This window comes from Cyprinodon variegatus, unplaced genomic scaffold, assembly GCF_000732505.1.
Source record: "Cyprinodon variegatus isolate N-32 unplaced genomic scaffold, C_variegatus-1.0 Scaffold555, whole genome shotgun sequence".
Lineage (NCBI taxonomy): Eukaryota > Metazoa > Chordata > Actinopteri > Cyprinodontiformes > Cyprinodontidae > Cyprinodon > Cyprinodon variegatus.
The window spans coordinates 306,765-328,790 of NW_015151008.1; the positions used below are offsets into that span (position 1 = coordinate 306,765).

General features: G+C 41.5%; 1 protein-coding gene across 1 annotated transcript in view; it reads right to left on the reverse strand.

The window, feature by feature from the left end:
* The window catches only part of ttn (titin), a 206,646-nt gene that overhangs the window by 128,053 nt on the left and 56,567 nt on the right, over window positions 1–22,026 (reverse strand). The window contains exons 49-73 of the mRNA XM_015391676.1: window positions 21,116–21,403; window positions 20,747–21,025; window positions 20,369–20,650; window positions 19,929–20,207; window positions 19,546–19,824; window positions 18,042–18,320; window positions 17,657–17,944; window positions 17,292–17,570; window positions 16,807–17,088; window positions 16,295–16,573; window positions 15,931–16,209; window positions 14,862–15,140; window positions 14,490–14,777; window positions 14,132–14,410; window positions 13,661–13,942; window positions 10,113–10,391; window positions 9,740–10,021; window positions 9,352–9,630; window positions 4,291–4,578; window positions 3,888–4,166; window positions 3,382–3,663; window positions 3,022–3,300; window positions 2,623–2,910; window positions 779–1,066; window positions 391–681 (exon numbers count right to left, since the gene is read on the reverse strand). Of these exons, the coding sequence (XP_015247162.1) occupies window positions 391–681; window positions 779–1,066; window positions 2,623–2,910; window positions 3,022–3,300; window positions 3,382–3,663; window positions 3,888–4,166; window positions 4,291–4,578; window positions 9,352–9,630; window positions 9,740–10,021; window positions 10,113–10,391; window positions 13,661–13,942; window positions 14,132–14,410; window positions 14,490–14,777; window positions 14,862–15,140; window positions 15,931–16,209; window positions 16,295–16,573; window positions 16,807–17,088; window positions 17,292–17,570; window positions 17,657–17,944; window positions 18,042–18,320; window positions 19,546–19,824; window positions 19,929–20,207; window positions 20,369–20,650; window positions 20,747–21,025; window positions 21,116–21,403 (7,056 nt within the window). The remainder of the gene's footprint in view (window positions 1–390; window positions 682–778; window positions 1,067–2,622; window positions 2,911–3,021; window positions 3,301–3,381; window positions 3,664–3,887; window positions 4,167–4,290; window positions 4,579–9,351; window positions 9,631–9,739; window positions 10,022–10,112; window positions 10,392–13,660; window positions 13,943–14,131; window positions 14,411–14,489; window positions 14,778–14,861; window positions 15,141–15,930; window positions 16,210–16,294; window positions 16,574–16,806; window positions 17,089–17,291; window positions 17,571–17,656; window positions 17,945–18,041; window positions 18,321–19,545; window positions 19,825–19,928; window positions 20,208–20,368; window positions 20,651–20,746; window positions 21,026–21,115; window positions 21,404–22,026) is intronic.

Below are 22,026 nucleotides of genomic sequence, written 5' to 3' on the forward strand. Positions count from 1 at the left end.
AGACTAGATTAACCTGAGATAGAGTGAAAAACTTGAGACTAAAAGAACCTGAGATACACAAAGGGAACCTGAGAGAAACTAGAGGAACCAGAGAGAGATTAGAGAAAACTGAGAGACCAGAAGAACCTGAGAAAGCCCAGAGGAACCTGAAAGAGAATAGAAAAAGCTGAGAGAGACCAGAGGAACCACAAGAGACCAGAGGAACCTTACAGAAACCAGAGGACCGGGACTTTTACAGCCAGAGGTGTTTTCCTGACTATCATATGAGAGTGTTTTTCTTCTAAAAGCCTAAAGACTGAAAATCCCTCAGCAGAGACCTGTAGCCAATCATCTGGTTTTTCCTGCTGTGAGCAGATTCAACACTGAGTGAACTTTGAACATCCAACCCACCCAGGATGCCCACGGTGACGTCACAGGAAGCTCTCCCAGCTTCGTTGGAGGCCTGACAGGAGTACCTGCCACTGTCAGTCAGTTGGCTGCTCTTTATGCACAGCACTGCCACGTTGCTCTTAAAGCTGATGTCGTATTTGTCAGAGCTTTTAATCTCTTCATCGTCTTTGAACCATGTGACTGACATGGGCTGTGAGCCCGTGACTCGGCCCTCGATTTTTACCAGCTTGCCCTCCATGTCCTCCATATGCTCTGAGGGCTTTTTAGTGAACACTGGTGGATTTTTACGCTCTGAAATCAAGAAGGAGAAGAAACGTTGAAGAGGGGAAGTGTGGGTTACTCACCTGAGCGCCGTGGTATCAGCGCTTTGGACAAAAGAGCAAAATACCTTTGACAGTGATGTCAGTGGAACAAGAGTCCTTCCCCATGTCATTGGAGGCATGGCAGAAGTATTTTCCTGTGTCGGCTTTGTCCGCCTTCAGGATGGTCAGCTGGGCCGTGTTGTCCACACAGCTGATCTTATAGTTTCCTCCAGAGCGAATATCCTTGTGGTCTTTGGACCATGTGACTTTGATGGGGGCAGAGCCAGTCATGTGACACTCCATTTCGATGCTGTCCCCCACTGTCGCCTCCCGCGGTGACAGTTTCCTGTCAAACACTGGCGGGTACCTGGGTTCTGTGGACCCGTGAAGAAGCAGCAGGAAGTTAAGACAAGGAAAAACCTTTAGATGGTCACCAGGTTCATGGTCCCTGACTTCTTTCAACACAGTCTGTTCTGCTCACAGCTAGGTCGCTGCAGTCCAGAAGCCCCCCACCCACCCTCTGCTGAGCAGCCAGAGATCCAGAGAGGTGTTTCTCTGCACCTTCAAGGAAGTTCTCCCTTTTGGAAGATTTTTCATGTTTTAAGCTGAAATGTTAAATTAAAACTAAAGAAGTGGGAACAATGTATGTTTATCTCAGCTTCCTGGTTAAAAAGGACCTTAAGATGTTAACAACCAAGACCAGACTCAGTGTGTAGATCTGTAGACCTGCTGAGAAAAGCTGCTATTTTGATGATTTGAAGGAACTATGGGCATTAATTTTGAAAGAATACAAATGCATACCAGTTTTTTTTTTAAAGCTATAGGAAATGAAGTGTTAAAAACCAAAACCAACGAGCTCACCCTTGTATCTCTCATTGCCTTGAACAGGCTGTGTGTAGCATAATGCTAATCGGGTCCTGATTTTTCCCCGCAGTCGTACGGATGTGACATCAGTTTACGCTGCATGCACGCCCCAAGCAGCTTTGATACAGGAACTCATGGTTGTTTCAGTAATCGGCAGCACCAGCCATATCACTCCTGAATCTCATTTCCCGCCTGTCTCTAGTGCCTTTAAAGTTTATAGTTACAATGAACTGGATTAAGGGCTGGTCGTCCTCCCACAGCAGTGTGTCACAGTGAGCTTGTCGCAGGTATGATGCAGATAGTTTTGATTTATGCCCAATTTTGAAGCGTGGTCTGCGCTATGTTATTCCACGCTACAACGCAAGAGGGACAATCAAGAACTAGCAAGGATTGTGGGTGCCCGTGTTTCGGTTTGATGAGCTTGTTCGCCGTCTACAACCCCTCATCTGACGCCGGACGACACACAGTTCACCTGTGAGTGTTCCCCAAAGAATGGCCGTGGCGCTGCATGTTTTGGCTTCAGGTGCAAACCAAGAAAGCGTCGCACAGAGCTACAAACTAGCGTCCTGCACGGTGTCTGGGATAGTGTCCGAGGTGTGCCAGGCATTGTGGACGGCACTAAGGCCAAAGTCTCTGTCATTAGGTACCAAACAGGAAATAGGCAGTGCAGTGCATTCGTTTCTTCTGGCTTAACAGAATAAAACTGTTATGTTTAATAGTTATTTTAATTTATTCATATAGTTGGGTCATTAACATGTGCCTTTGAGAAAGGAAATAACCTGAGGAATATTGTTAGAAGAGAAAAAGTGTAAACTATAGATAGAAATGGCAGCATGTTGAGATTTGTGACACACTGGCTCCAAACCAGAGATGTGAAGCTTGACGCCTTTAGTTTGGAGGCTTTTCTCAGCTTGAATGAATAATAGATCAGGGTGACATGACAACAGATAAATTAAACACCTGCATATAAAGAAAACTTTCAAGATGTCTGATCAAACTTAGATTAATACTCTTATTAAAGACTACAAAGCAGTCCCTCTGCTTCGTTTAGGGAAGCCTTACAGACCTTGGATGGTGAGTTTGGCTCTGCAGGAGGCCGAGCCCACGCTGTTGGTGGCCACACATGTGTACTCCCCAGAATGCCTCATCTCTCCGCAGCCGATCTGCAGCACGGCCGTGTTGTCGTCGTACAGCATGGAGAACTCGCTTCCCTCCGTCAGTGGCTTGCCGTCTTTCAGCCATGACACCTCGATGGGTGACGAGCCCGCAACACGACATTCGAAGCGGACCGCCTGGCCCTCTGTCTCCTGCAGGCTTGTAATCTTTTTGGGGAAGGATGGAGGCGTTTTGGCCTCTGGAGCAAACAGAGTCAACAGAAGATTTCAGGATTTGTATGAAATTGAAGGTAAAAGATCAATCGAATCTCTAAGGGATCGTTCTGTCCGTTCAGTCTGTGTCGTCTTACCGAGAACATTGAGTCTGCAGGTAGAGGATGCAGAGCCGATCTTGTTCTCTGCCTTGCAGGTGTACTCCCCAATTTCAGCCTTGGTGGCTTTGCTGAGCTTCAGACAGGCCATGCCCTTCGAGTACTCTAGCCTACAGGTGGGGCTGGACCGAACTTTGCCGTCCGCCTTGAACCAGGACACTTTGATCTCAGGCGTACCCGCCACCTGGCACTTCAGACACACTGCATCGCCTGCCGTTACCTCCATTGGCTCCAGAGGTTCAACAAAGTATGGAGGCTCTGTGGACACCATAGAACATGAGAGTGAGAAGTGACAGCCTCCTTCAGGAGTTAACCGGTCAGGTTTGAAGAACAACATACCCAGAATGGAAACCACTGCCTCGCTTGTGTCCTTCCCTGCATCGTTGGACACCTGGCATGTGTAGGTCCCAGCTGCCTCCTTGTCGTCTGTGCTGAGGCACTCCAGGATGCAGGAGCTCTCAGTGGTGGTGATGTTGTATTTGTAGGAAGCAAAAATCTGCTGGCCGTCTTTGAACCAGCTTACGGTGATCTTTGGGGTTCCAGTGTATGAGCACTCCAGGGTTAAAGGTTTGCCCTTCTCAACAGACACGTCCTTCAGTTTCTTAGAGAAGGACGCCGGTTCTGACAGACATAACCAAAACATCTCAATTACTTTACAGATAACACAGGAAAAACACCTGGACAGCCTTTTATGGATCCACTTATCTGGTGTCTAGATTCCCATGGTTAAGTTCTGGCTAACCTTCATATCTCCTTCAAAGCCAGTCTTGATTATCTAAAAATCTACCACTAGAGATCTATTTTCTCTAACTCTGGTTCTAACTAGATCTTCATGACAAACACACCTTTGACTGTGAGATTGACAGCGCAGCTCTCCTTTCCTGCATCATTGATGATCTGGCAGGTGTACTCCCCGGCATGAGATGGGCTCACGTTCTGAAGCTCCAAAGTCACTTGGTTGTCCTTCAGGGAGAAGGTGCAGTCCTTCCCCTGCAGGATCTCCTTTGTTCCTCTGAACCATTTCAGGGTGAGGGGGGCGCTGCCCTTCACAATGCCAGAGAAGGTAACGTTAGAGCCAGGCATGGCCTCCATCGGCTGAGGTGGCACCACGAAGGACGGTGGTTCTGTGAACAAAAAAAACGTCAAACAAGGTGAAAAACAGAAAGTCAGTTTAGACGTTTCTTTGAAATGCGACTCAAATCGACACAAACTGAGGTCTAAGGGTTTCTATTAGAGGCAGGCACTAACCATTGACTGTCAAAGTGGCTGAGGTCTCGCTGTACCCCGCCTCGTTGACAGCTTTGCATCGGTAGGCCCCGGAGTCGGACAGCTTCAGGGTGGGCATTCTGAGCGTGCAGCTGTTGTCACTGAATGAAAGCTCGCAGTTCGGTCCGGTCTGTATCTCCTCGTCATTGTGGTACCAGGAAATAATGAATGGAGGGGAGCCTGAGACTTTGCACTCCAAATCTGCAGCTTCTCCCACAGTCATCTTACAGTCCTTCAGCTTCCTGGTGAACGTCGGAGGAACTGTCTTATCTGTTCAGGAGGAAGGTAACAGTTTATAAATACAGAGCTGATGATACAGGAGTGGAATATTAAACATTAATCAACATCTTTTGAATGAAATCTGTTGTCTATGTTTAACGCGGCCAGGGAGGATTCAGGATCTAATCTCTGGGCCCTGCTCAGGGGCCTTGAGCAACAGTCTGGGGGATTTGAACCAGGGACCCTGTAAGCTTCCACAGACTCAAAGAGCTCTGCTTTAGCCACCAATCAATCTTGTCCAGGTCATATTGGCTCTTGTGTCTCCCATCCACTCCACAGGTTCTCTATGGGGTTCTGGTTGGACAATCATTGCAATAGAAAGGGCATCATGGTAGAAATTAACCGGATAAATCACCAATTGTGAGAGTTAATAAAAAAAAAAAAAAAAACGACAATCAGTGTACGTTTCGTTCTTCTGTTTTCAAACAAGTCGCAAAAATGATTTAAAACCTGAATTTAAAATGTTATATTTAAATAAATAAATATCCCCTGTTTTTTTTTTTTTACAGTTGTCAAATTCAAAAACAAAATCAATGTACAGCTGTTGCTTTATTCAATAGTGACAGTGGGCCAATCAAAAAACGTCTGTTTAGGAGAAGTTTTGTTGAATGAGGAAGTTATGTCCCCTAAAAAGCAGTTTCGCCTCGAGACTTCCCCACCGGTTCTTTTCCTGGGAGCAAGTTACTTACTACTCTTAACTCAATCTGGGTAAAACCATATAAAAAAAAGACTATAAAAACAGGAGTAAAAAAGTAACAGAGTTTATTCCAGATCAGGTCGTTACAGGACAGAGAAAATGCTTGGAGCTTGCACAGCTGTGGGCTCAAAAGCCACGTCCGCGAGCATCCGGCAAAGATTGAGCCCCAAACAAGGTCATCTTCTCCTTCTTATAGCTCATGAGTCTATGTGTTGGATCAGGTGGATGTTTAGCTGTCCGTATCAGAAACTGACATGCCATCCATGCCCTGACCTGTGTGCATCTTGCCTCTATGCCCAAGATTAAAGATACATCTCCTCTATCAGTCCGGCTCCAAGATGTGCCCATATCCTGTGTATCTTTAAAAGACAAGAAGGCTGTCCTATTTAGATGACCTCCTTACACACAGTGACATCCACAATGTGAAGGAAGGCCATCTACTCTCTCCATCTGGCTAACAAAGTAACAATGGACATGATGTATAAAAGAATAAACCTAACTACTTGTTTCTTTAAGTACACAAAAAAAAAATGTTTGACATGAAGTAGGGTTTGGAAAAATGAATATAAAGCAATGTTTTCAGGTAATGATAACAAAGGTTTGGAGGTCTAATATATTTTATAAATGTAGGGTAATAATAGCCTGTAACTTAATATGCTAAATAATGGACATAATCGCCCCTATAGCAGACATTGTAGTTGCTAGACAGTTTGTTGATCAGCTTCTGGCAGAACATCACTTTTTGGCAAATGAAAAATGAAAGCTAGCTGCTGTATGCAGCCTCCATTTTCCAGTTTCCTGCATCATGCATCTCTGTATTACTCTGTTATGATGGCATCTCTCAAGGTTTTCCACTGAGCTCAAAGAAGCGATCTGGCAACCTAATCTCTAGATACCGAGCCCAGGACAGGAAATGGATGTCAGGTTAATGACAGCTACAAACCAGAGAGGTAGTTTATTTTGTAGGAGGATTTGTCCAGTTTAACACCAAGATAAGATGCTTATTGTAAACTGTTAGTCACAACATGCTCTGAATGAGATACTTTAATGCAGTTTGAAAACATAAGGCACCAGAAGTTCAGACCATAAATTCCAGTTCTGACAGAACACAAAAATACTAATTATGTCTTTAATTTAATGCATTTTTATTTTATTTTAAAAAGGATAAACCAAGTAAAATAAGAAGATTAAAATTTAATTACCCTGTTTGTTTTTTCTGTGTGAAAATTTCGAATATGATTTAAGTTTTTTGCGTTTCGATTAACAAAAATGTAACAAATTTAAAACAGAAACAAAAATGTGTTTGTGTTTTTCTACTTTTTTTCTGAAACAGGATGTCATCGCTTATTTCACAAGAGCGCCAGATTAGGCAGGTGCAGAAAATATGAGTGTCAGAGGAAAAAGATGGTCCTTAAGAACAGCAGGTTGCTGGTTTGATAAAGTGCAATAAAGCCTTTTATTTCACTTTCATTGTAAACATATAGAACATATACAGTATATGTAAAATAGAACATATTTATTCTCCAGCAACTTGGATCTCTGTTCTGAGGTTTCTATGTATGACAGGCTCTATTTTTAGTGTCAAAAATCTCAAACTCAGTGAGGATTTAAAGGCATTTCATTCTGGGTCGAATGGCAGCCTGTTACATTTCCTGCTCATGTGAAATAAAATATCACATTTGTTCTCAGATAATTATTTATACTTTAAAGTAATTTAATATTTTCTGAACTAAAATAGAAAATGTTTTTAAATTTCACTCATCCCTTGATGACGCAAGAAACAAGATACGCTTTGTATTCTAGATTAAACTTGTGCATTTAGAAATAAAAGACTAAGCCCTTTTATACTATGTTTATATAAAAAAAATTAATCATCAAAAGAATAATCAAAAGAAAGAATAATCTAATAAACTAATAAAAAGGCAGCACTTTATATTTTTCTATTTTAGTTTCTGCAATTTAATTTCAAAAGTAAAAGTGTTAAAATAACCAGCTGTTTATTTTTTTTTTTATATCTTCTTCATGAAACGAAAATCCAAAGATTGAACCATGAACAGATCGATAGCAATGCTGTGTTTTATTATACAGTAAAATAAATAGTTCACTTGAGATAATGAAATTTATAAGTGGCAGTTTTGTGCTAAAAAAGGTTAAAAAAAACAATCCAGTAGACTTTGTTTCCAACTTTGAAGACATTTCAATTCCAATCCAGGAAGGCTTCCTGGATGGGAAGTAAAACGTCTTAAAACTTGGAAACAAAGTTTTTTTTTTTTTACTTTTTTGGAATAATTACGACCTGCATGACTTAGAATCCTCACCAGCACTCTGTCCTAGAGGACGCTAAAGGCTTTCCGCTTGACCACACTCCAATCACAGACCTCCCTGTGGTGTTGTAGGACAGAACTTGGGCATAATTTAACATTCTTATACAAATAAGGTCATTTTCTTCATTTTATCTGATATTATTATGGTGTAATAACCTGAGTTTGGGTTTTAATAACTAGGAGCAGAGGTTTGTCTGGGATTTTCAGAATTTTGGATTCAACGGTTGTTTATTTTGCTTCTAAATCTTTAAATAATAATTTTGTTGTGGTTTAGATGAAGACTAAAATTGCTTTATTTATTTGTATTAATAGTAATTAGGGTTAGGCCATGAGTCACGATATATATCGTGTTTTATATTGATCATCATGACTACAAACTACACTAGAGGAAATGATAAAAAACTCCACTGATCCAGAAACCAATGGCATTCTGGGAGATGTAGGCAGATCAAAGGAACTTCTCACAGCTAAACTGAGCCAGGCTGGTAGTCAAGCTGTTCTATTTTTAAAAGGTAGAGTTTAAATAGACTTGGAGCTACTAATTAAATTCTCTATTTAAATGTGATCTTTATTTTAAAACACTAATAAATAACTATCGATATTGACTGATATGTAAGGCTAACATTGCTATATATCAGAGCATGTGAGCGGAGCGGAAGAAATATGGCGGAGTGCAGAGCGGCTTTCAATTTAAAGGCCAGAGGGAACTAGAGCGGAGCGAAATCCTCGCTACCGAGTGAGGTGTTACGTTCACAGCTGGGAAACAGTGCGATAATTTAACAGCAAAGTAAAACAGTGCGATAATTTAACAGCAAAGTAAATAATTGATACACATGTATCGGTCATTTAGTCATCATTTAATCAACATCATTTAATCAACCTCCACATGTCCCAGGGCCCTGGCATAATTACATGAGGGAAAAACGTCAGAAAATGCCCCTGAAAATGTAAGCGAGCGCGGAGCGATTTTGCAGGAACGGCGGGAAAATGAAGGTGAGCATGGAGCAGATTTCTAGTGGAGCGTCCTGGCGCAACTTTGAGCGGTGAAACGAATGAGCGAACATCTTCCTGAGCGGGGAGCGGCGCTCCGCTCGTTCACATGCCCTGCTGCACATTTTTCAGCCACATCGCCCAAAATGACAGCAATTATCATTTAATGTTGGCATAATTACATCTTTTTAAAAAAAGGATTATTTGTTTAGTTTATTTTTACCCTTCCTTTTCCGCAATTACACTGCACCCCTCCTAGGGGGCAACTCCCTACTTTGAGAACCACTGGTCTACAGCATGCCAACCTCTGAGTCACTGTTCTATGGAGCTTTATCATCTTCTGCAGGGAGGGGGTTCTCTAAAATCCAGCTCTTTCTGCCTGAGTGGCTCATAGAGTTAAGCTTTATAAGCAAAGTAAAATAAAGTATTCTTCAGTAATTGGTCCTAATAATGGATAAACTTCTAGAAGACCTCAAGATCTATTGATCAAAACAGGATAAAATCATATATTGGGACAACATTCATCATTCTGTGGGTAAGAAATCCATGATAGTTTCTCTTTCTGACTTGAATTACTGAAATAAGTCGACTTATTTCATGATATTCTAATATTTGGAAAAGAACCGGTGAATCAGCAACTTTTATTTTCACATTTTCCAAATAAACATGTATCAAAATAAAAAAAACACATTATCTTATTTTGCAAACCAAAGAAAGCATAAATCTAGAGTCAGGAAAAAAGACGGCACCTACCTAAAACGGTGAGGTTGATTTTACTAAGATCTTTCCCCACTTGGTTCATGACCTGGAAGGTGTACTCTCCAGAGTCCAGCTTCTCTGTGGAGAGCACGTTCAGACTGGAGATCATCTGGGAGAAGGAGATCTTGTACTTCCTGCCGGTGGCCAGCTCCATCCCGTCTTTGAACCACTTGGGGACCAGCTCTGGCGTCCCGCACACTTTGACCTCCAGGGCTGCCATGTTGCCCGCCGTCACGCTCAGGGTTTCGGGTTTATCAACGATCTTAGCCGGTTCTGGGAGCGGCAGAGAGGGGTCAGAAAAACGCTTTTAGTCAAACCTGCAGCAGACGTTAGCTTGGAGGACAAAACTGACAGAGGAGGAGAGAATTATACGTTTACAAACCTAGGACAGTTAAGTTAGCGAAACAATCCACACTTCCAGCATCATTTCTGAGTGTGCAGGTGTATCTGCCCGCCACGGCTGCATCGGCCTTAAACACGGTAAGTGCGACCCGGTTGTTCTCAAAGGTGATTTTCCGGTTGTCGCTGTCGCGGAGAATGTGATCCTTGTCCTGAACCCAGGACACAGTAATGGGTTCAGAGCCTTTAACAGTGGCCATAAGGGTCACCTCCTCGCCCAGCATCACCGTCATGTTTGACAGTTTCTCCACAAATGATGGCGGCTCTGAGGGGAGGACAGAAACAGCGCAGAAGGCAGGGTGAGAAAGTGGGTGGGGGGGTGAGGGAACCTGAAGGTCCATCTGGGTTCTACTGACCTCTGAGTTTAACCGCCGTGTGGCAGGAGTCACTTCCTACACTGTTTGAGACTTTGCACTCATACTCGCCGGCGTCTGAAGGCTCTATCCCAATGACATGCAGCGTGGCTGAGCTGCCCTCGCTCACCATCTTATACTTCCTGCTTTCCATCAGAGGCTTCCTGTCTTTCAACCAGGCGATCTGGAGCGGAACCGAGCCACTCATCTCGCAGTATAAGCTCAGATCCTTCCCCTTCAGCCCCTCAACAGGTGAGGGAACTTTGACAAATGCGGGGGGGTCTATGAGAAGATCAGGAGACCGTTACAGAGGCATGAGCCGGAACCTCAGCTGACAGCTGTAACAACCAACTCTGGTGTTTCATCTGGGTTTAGAATGATTTAACTTAAGTTTCAAAAGTCTAACAGACATTTAGCTGAAACTGGCAATTATAATTAAAATCTACTTTATAATATATTTATATTTTTTTATTATATATATTTATTTTTTCGCTTTTTATATAATTAAGATCTATTTTTGTGGAGGTAACCAGCTGCAGGGATCAAACCACACTGGCTGCAACAGTCAATATGCAGCAGCTGTGTTTCTGCAGAGGTTAGAAACTAAATTCAATTGAAATAATGGTTATTATTCTATATAAAATCTGAATGCATATTTCACCAAATCCAAATGGTTGATCAATTTCCTGCACCTTTTCCAGAAAAACTTAATAATGAAGATGTGTTGTACTTTACCATCCTCTAAATAAAGAAAATTACTTCCTCACACAGGTTTTCAAGATAAAAGTTGTGTATTTGAACTCTTAAACTCTTTAGGGATAATTGAACTTAGTTATAAGTTTAGTTTAGTTTGAGCTAAACAGTCTTTATTCGTCTTTTTAATAATGTAACTTTTGTTTATTACTGATATTCTGCAGCCTATAAGCTAATTATGTTCATTTAATATTAAACATTTAAGGAAAGTTGTGTCTATCTGGAGGTAGAATTCAGGTAAATATCTCCTCATATTTACTGTAATTTCCTGCCTTTTAATGTTATTGTCATCATTATGGTGATCTGTTGGCTTAGAAGAGTATAAAAACAACTTTTAACACATTTTAGTTCCAATTTTTTGTGTCATTTTTTTAACAAGACTGAGGTTTTTGGTTTTAAATGGTGCATTTTGATTATTCTAATAACATCTAAATGGTTTTATAGATCAGTATCTTTTTAAACAAAATTTGAAGCTCTTCGTTACATTAATTCTTGACAAATTGAGCAAAATGTTGCAGTATTTCTGCAAAATGTTATCATGGATTGAAGCTAATTGAAACCAAAATTTAGTTTCAAAGTACTTTTAAAACTTGGTTGGTGCTTCTTTTGTTTGAATGACTGCCTTGGCACCGCTGAGGGGATTAAGGAGCCCTGACTTCCCCAAAAAATATAATTTCTGTTCAAAGTTGGTGATCTCTTTGGGATACTGTGCATCCTTCCCTTCTTGATTCCGTCTCATTGTCTCTATCATTCTTGTGTAACAATTGGATTTTCAGAGAAACAGATTTCTAGGACTTTGTTGGCTCTAATAATTAATACAGAAATAAACACTAAAAATAAATCTGTCTGTAATGATTCTATATGAGTTATACATAAAGTGAATTAATAAAATAAATTAGAATGATTCTGAGATTCACTGAAATACACCTTTATAAAATAAAGTTAAAGAAAACTAAATGTAGCCATGTTATGTAGGAGTCAGGGCTATGGCTATGCTATGGCCTAAATAAGGTCAGACTGTTGGAAAAACATGTGAAATCTTCATTTCTTTAAGACTCGTTCATAAACAGCAGCTCCTAAAAAAAGAACAGGCTGGACATTAAAGTGGAATAATGCATTTAAAGTGTATTTTAATAAAGGGGAGATGCAACTGAAGGCTCATAAAAGAGTGCGGTTAGTGGAAGGAAAAACTGCTGTCTGATTAGATGAAATATGTGATGTTTCTCAACTAGAAATAAAATGTTAGGTAAAATTGTGAGTATGGATTGATTAAGGTGAATTTTTGAATCCACTATAGATCACAATGTTATGTAATGCAACTTCTAGGTTGTGTTATTAATGTCAGCTTACTAAGTACCAATTAAAATGGGGTAGCGTTAGCCTCGTCAGACCATCCTGATCTCGCGAGCTTTCAAGGTTTCACTCGCAGATCAGTCTGGAGACTCTCCGTTAAAGAAAATTTGGAGCCGTTCACCAAACGAACGTCCAATCAGCGTTGGCTTTGAGGCGGGTTGAGGTGTGACGCTACGAGAAGCACGACAGTTCAGTCTAAAGAACATGGCGGCTTCAGCCGATGAAACTAGCGTTAGCGTGGCTATCGAGCAAGTTTTATCGGAATTACAGAGTATTTCTTCACTGAAAGAAGAGCAAAACACTGCTCTGGAGGCTTTTCTCAGACAAAAAGCTGTTTTTGCTCTTCTCCCGACTGGTTTCGGCAAGAGTTTGATCTATCAATTGGCTCCTCTTGTCGCTCTGTTAGTACGTCATATGCTTCGTTGATCTGATTGCTTTATTTGGCCCGTCTATCACCAACATAGGCCAATCAGCTAACCAGTATTTTCGCCCCTTCCCAAAATTACTTCAACGGCAGGTTTCCAGATGGATATGCTGAGCAAATCTATCTGGCGGAGTCAGGTTAGGGTAGTGTTACACTGCATGTTGAAACTGCTTCTGAAAGAAGACTTAATAAATTGTCTTTGGGTTGTCCTGTCGTGGACTGGGCACTTCTGGTCCCATCAGTGGGGACCAGAAGTGAGGGATTGTATTTGAGTCAATGCAATCAACTGGTTTTCCTTAGATTAGAAAATTTTGTATCAATTTGACTATATGATCTGGTTGAACTGTAAAGTGCCTTGAGATGACATGTGTTGTGAATTTGGCGCTATATAAATAAACTGAATTGAATTGAATCAGTGCTGCTTATCCCTGCAAGGATAAGCAATTATAGATAATGGGCGGACTGATAATTGAAATGTGAGTGACAGGAAAGGGGGTTGAGATTTCTCTAAGTAAACTAAAGAAAGAATAATCTGTTGTAATTAAAACTAAAGGCCATTTTGTATGAATTTAGATTCTTTATAAAATCTGTTAATCTATTCGATGGTTCAGATGGTGCATTTGTCATTGGAGATCAGTTTTGACTTGATAACGGTCTAGATTATGTGGTTAGAAAGAGCTGGAAGAATTTCTACAAGTTATTATTTAGTAAAATGGGAAAAAGGATCAGTTTGAAAGTTTAGGAAGTAGGTTTTAGTGAGCAGGTTATTAAGTATGAGTGAGATATCAAGGTTATTGAGAAAATATGTTAGGATTTAATTTCATTAATCATGTTGGTTAAAGAGGTCAACATTAATGTTTAATTTGAGCAAAAGACAGATGTTAAGTCAATCTGATGAATGATTAAAATGAGCTCTTCTGATGGTGATTGCTCCGATTTAGGACAGAGATCAGGTAGATTGTTACAGACATCAGCTTTAGGCGTGAGCACCAAGATATTAGAGCTATGTTAGAAGCCTGACCTTTAACAGAAAGCGTGGTGCTGCAGCTCACGATGCCCGCATCGTTCTGCGCTTCGCAGGTGTAAACTCCGTCATCATCAAAACTGCAGGACACCACCTCCAGGACCGCTACCGAGTCAACAAATGACATCCTGTAGTTGCCCCCGTCCGAGACTTTGGTGTCGTGTTTGTACCAGGTCGTTTTCAGAGGGGAGGAGCCACGGACTTTACACTCCAGGTGGAGTGGCTCACCCCGCTTTACAAACTTAGTGGCGGGAAGTTTCAGCACAAACTCAGGTGGTTCTGGAAGTCCAAAACACAGACAATAAGCAGCAGGAAGCAAACAAAACAGACAGTAACAGAAGACAGGAGCTGACAATCATGAGCTTGCAACACAACATGTTTCGATTAACTATATAGGAGCTACAGAAAGGAGGAGCAAGAAGTTGAGCAGTGGCATTAGATGGATTGATTCAGAAAATGTGGTCCAACCTTTGACCGTCAAATCTGCACTACAGCGTACAGAACCAGCATCGTTGCTGACTTGGCAGGAGTAAACTCCACTCTGAGTGATGGCCACTGAGTAGAGCTCCAAGAAGCAGGACATGTCATCCACACCCATGAAACACGTTGGACCGGTCATGAGCTCCGTATCATCCTTGAACCATTTGACCGCAAAGGGCGGCGTACCCGTGAATGTGCTTTTGAATCGGACCATGGCATTGGGTAGAGCCGCCTGTGACTCGGGCAGCACCACAAAGCTTGGAGGCTCTGAAGGCAACATAGCAAACTAGGTTAAAGTAATCACTCACCTTTGTTGTCTTAGGACATTACTACCAGCCAAACTGACCTTTGACCCTAAGGGATCCACTACATTCACAGCTCCCAGCTGCATTGGTCAGTTTGCATGAATACAATCCAGCATCAGATCTCTCAAGCTGTTCAATCTCCACAGACACAGAGTTGTCCTGCTGAATCAGTTTGTGTTTGACACCACTGGAGACTTTACTCCCATCTTTCTGCCACTCCACAGAGATTGGGAGGGAACCAGATATTTTACAGCAAATCTGAACAAAGGAGCCCAGAATCTCCTGCATGTCTACCAGTGGTTTGATGAAGCTTGGAGGAATTACTTGCTCTGTTGCCAAGAAAGGATTTATGAGATCAATATGATTTCACATTGGTGTAAATGACAGAGTTTTATCAGGATGGTCATACCAACCTGAAACAACCACTTTAACTTTGCAAGAACAGCTGCTTATGTGGTTTGACACCTCAAACATGTACTCTCCTTCATCTGCTGTTTGAGCAGCCTGAATTTTCAGGCTGCTGATGTTGTTCTCAAAAATCAGTTTGTGCTGCCTGATGGACTGAAGTTCCTTTCCATCTTTCATCCACTTCACTTTGAGCTCAGGCGAGCCTTTCACTTTGCAGTCCAGACTGACTGGATCTCCCACAGTTACCTTGATCTCCTCAGGTTTTTCTAAGATCTGAGGGGGTTCTACAACGCAAAGCAAATTCAAGGTCAAAGAATTTCCTCGCTTTGATGATCATTTACTGGCCACTTTATTAGGCACACCAGTTCTCTCCCATGCTGACTTGACTAGGTGGATTAAGCAGTAGTTAAGACGACTTGCTGAAGTTCAAACATAGGATGAAAAAGGGATGTAATTGATTTCATACATGGCATGTTTTCTGGTTCTAGGCAGGCCCACCCATTTTATTTGCAATGCTTACAACATGCTCCATTGACAACCTTCCTATCTTTTTCATGAGATAAGAAAAATGAAACTGCTGATTTAAAGAATATGGTTATCATGTTCATATACAATGTGTAAAACCTTATGGCAAATGGGTGATAGAAGCATCTGATTAACCTCTGTTGCAGCTAAGAAGTTTGAATAGTGGGGTGCAGTGATGTAGTCAAGACCACACCAACCAAGACCAAGGAGTACCAAGACCAAGACAAGGCCAAGACCTTTAGAAATCAAGACCAAGACAATTCCAAGACAATATAAGTTTTTTCTTATCTTATTGTGTTGTGACTGTCACTATGTGTAAAGCTGCTGCTACACTGCAATTTCCCAGCTTGGGATAAATAAAGTACATCTATCTATCTATCTATCTATCTATCTATCTATCTATCTATCTATCTATCTATCTATCTATCTATCTATCTGGTCTTGGATCCCAACCCTTTGGAACACTTGGGGTACTACCAAGTTATACATAATAAGTTGGTATGTAAGTATAAAAAATAAGGAATTAGGCTCATTGGTTGAGTAGGTTACCTTGCACTGTGAGTGTAGCGAAGCATTTATCTTGCCCAGCCTCGTTAACCACCTGACAGGTGTACCTGCCTGCCTGAGTTGCTTCGCAGGTAGCAATCTTTAGAGTCGCTATGTTATTTTCAAATGATTTCTCAATGTTTGGATCCTCCAAAATCCAGCTGTCATCTTTCTGCCATTGGACAGAAAGAGTTGGAGAACCCACCACAACACACTGAAACTCTGCCCCTTTACCAAGAACAGTAACACTGTCCTCAATTCTCCTGGTAAATGTTGGGGGCACTATTTGGGGAAAAACATAGTTAAGTTAGCTGCTTTTAGCTCAAAAACTAAAGATACAAGACTTTTTGAATTTACAGAAACCAACCTTTGAGGCTGAGAGTTGTCTTACAAGTACAGCTCCCCACCTCGTTAGCTACAGTACACTGATATTCACCAACATCTACACCATCACATCTGTGAATCTCAAGAGTTAAGGTGTCATTCATCTGGGAGAAGCCATGTTTGGCACTGGGCTTGATCTCTTTTCCATCTTTGTGCCAGGTTATATCAAAGGGACCTGTTCCAGCAACCTGACACTCAAAACAAGCTGTGGAACCCTTCACAACATCAACCAGAGAAAGGTCTTTGATAAAAGATGGTGGTTCTGAGAGGAGAGGAGAGAAGACAAACCTTCAACTTTTCTTAAAGAGGTCACTATCTAATAAATGATACATGATGAACAGTTGTTTTGTCACAGATTCATTAGGACGATTCGTTTCCAGGAGATTTTTGCTTATTCTTTCTTGATAAGAAACATACTCCCCTAGAATCTGTGACAATTTAAGCTTTAAGGTAACTTCCAAGGGTAGGAATCCTTGGAACTCCAGCCCAACAAACCTTTGACTTTGAGCTCCATGCTGCAGCTCTCACTACCAGCCTCATTGCGAGCCTCACAGTAGTAAAGGCCTCCGTCTTTGATTTCAGCTGCACAGACCTCCAGAGTGGCCACAGAATTTACAAATGCCATCTTGTAGCGATCACCGGCACTGATCTCAGAGCCCTCCTTAAACCAGTAGATGTCTATCTCAGGTGTGCCTGTCACCTGGCACTCAAACATTTTGTTTTGACCAGGACGCACTACAGACACCCGGGCCGGGGTCTGGGTAAACTTTGGTGGCTCTGGGAATTAGAATAAAAAGCCAAATGAGAAGTGGAATAATTATTCTGGGGAAACATTCAGGATGAGGATCGCAATGTAATACTAACTGAGGTGAAAATTGTTCACAGAAATTGAGAAACATTGGTTCAGACCATGAATGTTGAATAAGGTAATATGATGTTATTTATAACAGAGATTCATATAGAAAATAAAAACAGATAACCTTTGACAAAAAGCGTTGCTTGGCAGGAGGTAGAGCCCACATCATTCTGAATTTCACATACATAATCTCCTGAATCTGAGCTCTTAGCAAAGAAAAGCTCCAGTGAGGTGGATGTGTTGTCTTTCATCACAGAGCAGTTTGCACTTGATAAAATCTCTTTCTTGTTTTTAAACCATTTGATTGTCAAGGGTGGTGTGCCAGAGAGCAGTACATTGAACTGGACCTTAGATCCAGGTAAAACATTCATGGATTCAGGCTTTTCAAGAATGCATGGTGGTTCTGAAAGAGAGAGGCAAACCGCTGCTTGTAAAGACCTGCCAGAAAAATCTAGCTAGTTAGTAAAAAACCTATACAACAGTTCAGACCTTTCACAAGTAAGATTGCAGAGCACTGGACTGTCCCTGCTTTGTTTTTGGCAATGCAGGTGTAACCCCCACCATCTTTAAGGTGAAGATCCAAGACTTCTAGGCAAGCAACATTCTCAAAGAATGTACATTTATTTTTCTCGTCGACCTGAATCTCCTTTTCATCTTTAAACCATTGGATGGTAATTGGCAGGGAGCCTGAGACAAGGCATTCCAGATGAGCGAATGATCCTTTAATTCCTTCTGTCTGCTTCAGTTTCCTCGTGAAAGATGGAGGAATTATTTGATCTAAGATGAGTTACAGAAAAAAGGGGTTAGAGCTGCAAATCAGTTTAAATAAAAGAAATATGCCCTTAGAATTGAACCTAACAAATCAAGCACTGACCCAGAACTGTGAGCGTGGCCTCACAAGAGCTTTGTCCGACATCATTAGAAATCTCAAAGGTAAATTCCCCTATGTCACTTTTCTCAGTTTTGAGAATCTTGAGCACAGAGCTTGTGTCTGTGCTTTGTATTTTAAACCTCTGTCCTGAGGCAAGCTCCTTCCCTGCTCTTAGCCATCTGGCCTTAAGGGTTTTTGTGCCGGAGAATCTGACCTCCATTGTGGCTGGATCCCCCTGAGTCACACTGATGGACTTGGCCTCCTCTGTGATCTTAGCTGGTTCTGGGATACCAAGGAGAATGTCAGCCAAACTATCAACAATGATGTATAAAATAAACAATTCAAAAATATATTTGTTTCTGGTTTTCTTGTAAAGTCATTCATATCTGTCCAAGCCCAAATTGGTCCTATTTCCTGAAGGTATGGGTCTACCTAGTTTTTTTTTTCTATTTCTGTTTTTTTTTTACAATGATTAGTGGTTGATGGTTGCTACCACGTCCTCTACCTTCTAAATGGAAATGGCTTCTTGATACATGTAAGAAAATTCAAAGGAAATAGCCCCGAGGGAAAGATAGGGTGCTCTTGGTTGACCTAATTTATAGCTCTTAAAGGTATAGTGGACCATCTTCTTTTGGTTTATATTTCTGGGGGCTCATGATATCTACTACTTGTCCCACTTACCAGTATGTGTGATTTGCTCTCCTGACACTGTTGAATGTGCTCATTTCTTGTTACTAGTTTGCTAGTTTCCTTCTGCTGAACATGTGCACTGCTAGTGCTTACGCTTCTGATTAGGTTTCAGTGGTGAATTAGTGGCAAATCTGACATAGCTTAATGTAAATCTTCTTGGGCTACTTTTACTGTCTTCAAACGGTGAAGACAGACCGTAAAAACATGCTTAGACATTTGATAGGTGATCTCAGTCAGGAGCAGAAATTAGGTAGGGTGGGCTTTTCAGTTATTCAGAAAGTGACTTGGGCTTACTTACTGTAACATTACTGTAAAAATCATCCACTATACCTTTAAGCCATTACCTAAACACTGCACTTTGACAAACAGTTACATATAGTAATTAGGTAAAAAACTATAATGACTCATATTAACTTGGACTAAATTAGATTTGTATAGCTAGATACAAATTCTGCCTAAATGCCTTTTTTTTTTATTGGAGTTTTTACGGCACTAGTTGATAATTTTTTCGACAGTATGCTGACAGGAAAGGGGGCACGAGGGAGGGGGAGAGACATGGGGGAAAGGACCACAGGCCGGATTCGAACCCCACTTGCCCACATCAAGCAGTAAGGCATGTACATGGGTTGTGTGCACTGTCCACTGTCTACCTGCACGCCCCTAAATGCCTTTTAAATTGCTTTGAGGTGATATTTGTAGTGGATTGTGCTTATTGTTGCACCCTGCTTCAATTAAATAATTTTTAATTTAATGTATACGTCTTGATGAAATATAGGAATGACTTAAAGCTGGCAGAGTTTAAAAACGTTTAACCAACCTTTGACTGTCAACACAGCTGAGCAAGTCTGGCTGCCAGCCTGATTCTGTGCCTGACATGAGTATTTCCCTCCATTTTGGCTCTGCAAGCCGCTGATCTGCAACAGCGCCGTCTGGTTCTCATATGAAACGTGAACATTTTCCATTGCTTTTAGCTCATGGTTGTCTTTCAGCCAGGACACTGCAATTGGCTCAGTACCCTTCAGTGTGCACTGAAGAGAAACATCGCAGCCAACCAACGAACTCAGGTTCTCAAGCTTTTTTACAAAAGATGGTGGTTCTACAAGTAAATGGTGTCATTAGTCATTTGTAAGCATTTATAGTTGGTAAACAACTGATAAAGTTTTTAACTGGAAGGATAAAACACAGCTTCATCAGACCAACCTTTGAGTGTCACTTTACATTCACAGGTTGATTTCCCCACTTCATTCTCAACTGTGCACTGGTACAAACCAACATCTCCCGCCTCAACCAACTGCACCTGCAGGGCCACCAGGTCGTCTTTAACTGTGATTCTGTGTCTTTTGTCGTTTCTGATCGCTTTAGAGTTTTTATAAAACGCCACAGTGAATGGAGCAGAACCAGAGACTTGGCCCTCCAGTACCATCTCAGAACCTTTCACCACATTTTTAGGCTCCAAGCTACGAACAAACACTGGTGGTTCTGGAAGACAGTATTGGTGTATATCAGTGAGGTGAAGACTGGATAGTCATTAGCAAAGTTTTTCTGTAAATCTTTCCTGTAGGCTTTCTAAATAGACTATATTTTACAAAAAGGACATATAACCATAGAAATTCAGGAGTGCCTCCTGTAAATATACCAACCTTTGACAGAAACTGTACTGCTGCAGCGGTCACTGCCTGCTTCACTTGACGCCACACAGACATAATCTCCACTGTCCTCAACTGCACAGTTTAATATTTCAAGAGTTGCCTCTACATCAGTCTCACTGATCATGTATTTAGGACCAGAGCCGATCTCCATCTCATCCTTCAACCATTTGAAACTGATGACAGGGCTACCTGACACTCTGCACTCCAACCTGGTGGAGTCACCACTGGTAACCAGCTTGGTTGCATCAAGCTTCCGTACAAACACGGGAGGTTCTGAAAGAAGAGGTTAGAATTTAGGACGGGACAGACGACATGTTAGCGTTACATAAATACCAGGGTTTTTACTACATGTGTGTTAAGGACGGACACCTTTCACGAAGAGGACTGCAGAGCAATCCACTTTCCCAGCATCGTTGGACACTTGGCAGGTATATTTAGAAGAATCAGTGGGCTTCACTGAATGCAGTTCCAGAGAGCTGGAAGAAGCGTCTTTCTTTATGAAATAAATTCCTCCAGTTACAACCTCCTTCTCCTCTTTGAACCATTTCACAGCCAAAGGAGCAGTTCCAGTGAAGGCCGCTCTAAAGGAAACCTTGGCTCCTGGTATAACATCCTGGTTGTCTGGTTTCTCTGTGAACACTGGGGGCTCTGGAGCCCAGCAACAAAAAAGGTGCCGACATAAGTCCCTCAAACATCACACATCAAAAGTAAAAGCAAATTGAGAGAATGACTCATAACCTTTGACGTAGAGTGTGCCACTAGTCTCTTTAAAGCCGGCTGAGTTGGTGGCTCGGCATTTGTAAACTCCAGAGTCGGCCTTTTCCAGCCGACTGACTCTCAGTGTAGCAGAGCTTTCTTTGAACTCGGGTTGAAATTTGGCCCCTGGCTCTATTTGCTGGTCATCTTTGAACCAAACAATGGTCATCGGCTGGGACCCAGACACCTTGCAGTCCATCGATACGTCATTACCAATGTTGCCATCAACTCTTTTCAAGGACTTAGTGAAAGTCGGAGGCATTATCCGATCTGGAAAAAACATCTTTTTTATTGACATTGTTTTGTGTTGTTTCTGTAAAGAGCTGCTAAGCTAAAATCAGGAGAACTTCATTTACTAACAAAAGTCTCCTCAGTGTCTTTGAATGTTTGTATTCATACGGCTTAATTTGCAGATTATCTTAAACCAATTTTTATTTTCATCATCCTTGGAAAATTTAGACCCACTTTCTTTGCGTTCCTCCTCTGCTTGCCCGTTTAAAATACTTAAAACATTTCAGACACACTTAATCTACACTTTCTAGACTTAAAGTAATTTACAGACATTTCATGTCTGTAAATTATTGTTTTGGCAGATTTTTGTGATTGTTCAGCCAGATCACTGTTTTATGCCGGGAAAACATGCTTTCCTTCTATTAAATTAACTCAGTGATTCAGCATAAAAAAGGGCTGATGTGGTCACCTAATCAATCACAAAGAGAAATCACTACTTATGCTGACAAAAAAATTAACCCTATAGTTACACCTCCCCACATTCTTCAGGAAGATAGGAGGTAGGCATGATCCAAAGTGGACAATGACAGGAAGTAGGCATGATCCACAGTGGAAGTGGACAGGAAGTAGGCATGATCCACAGTGGAAGTGGACAGGAAGTA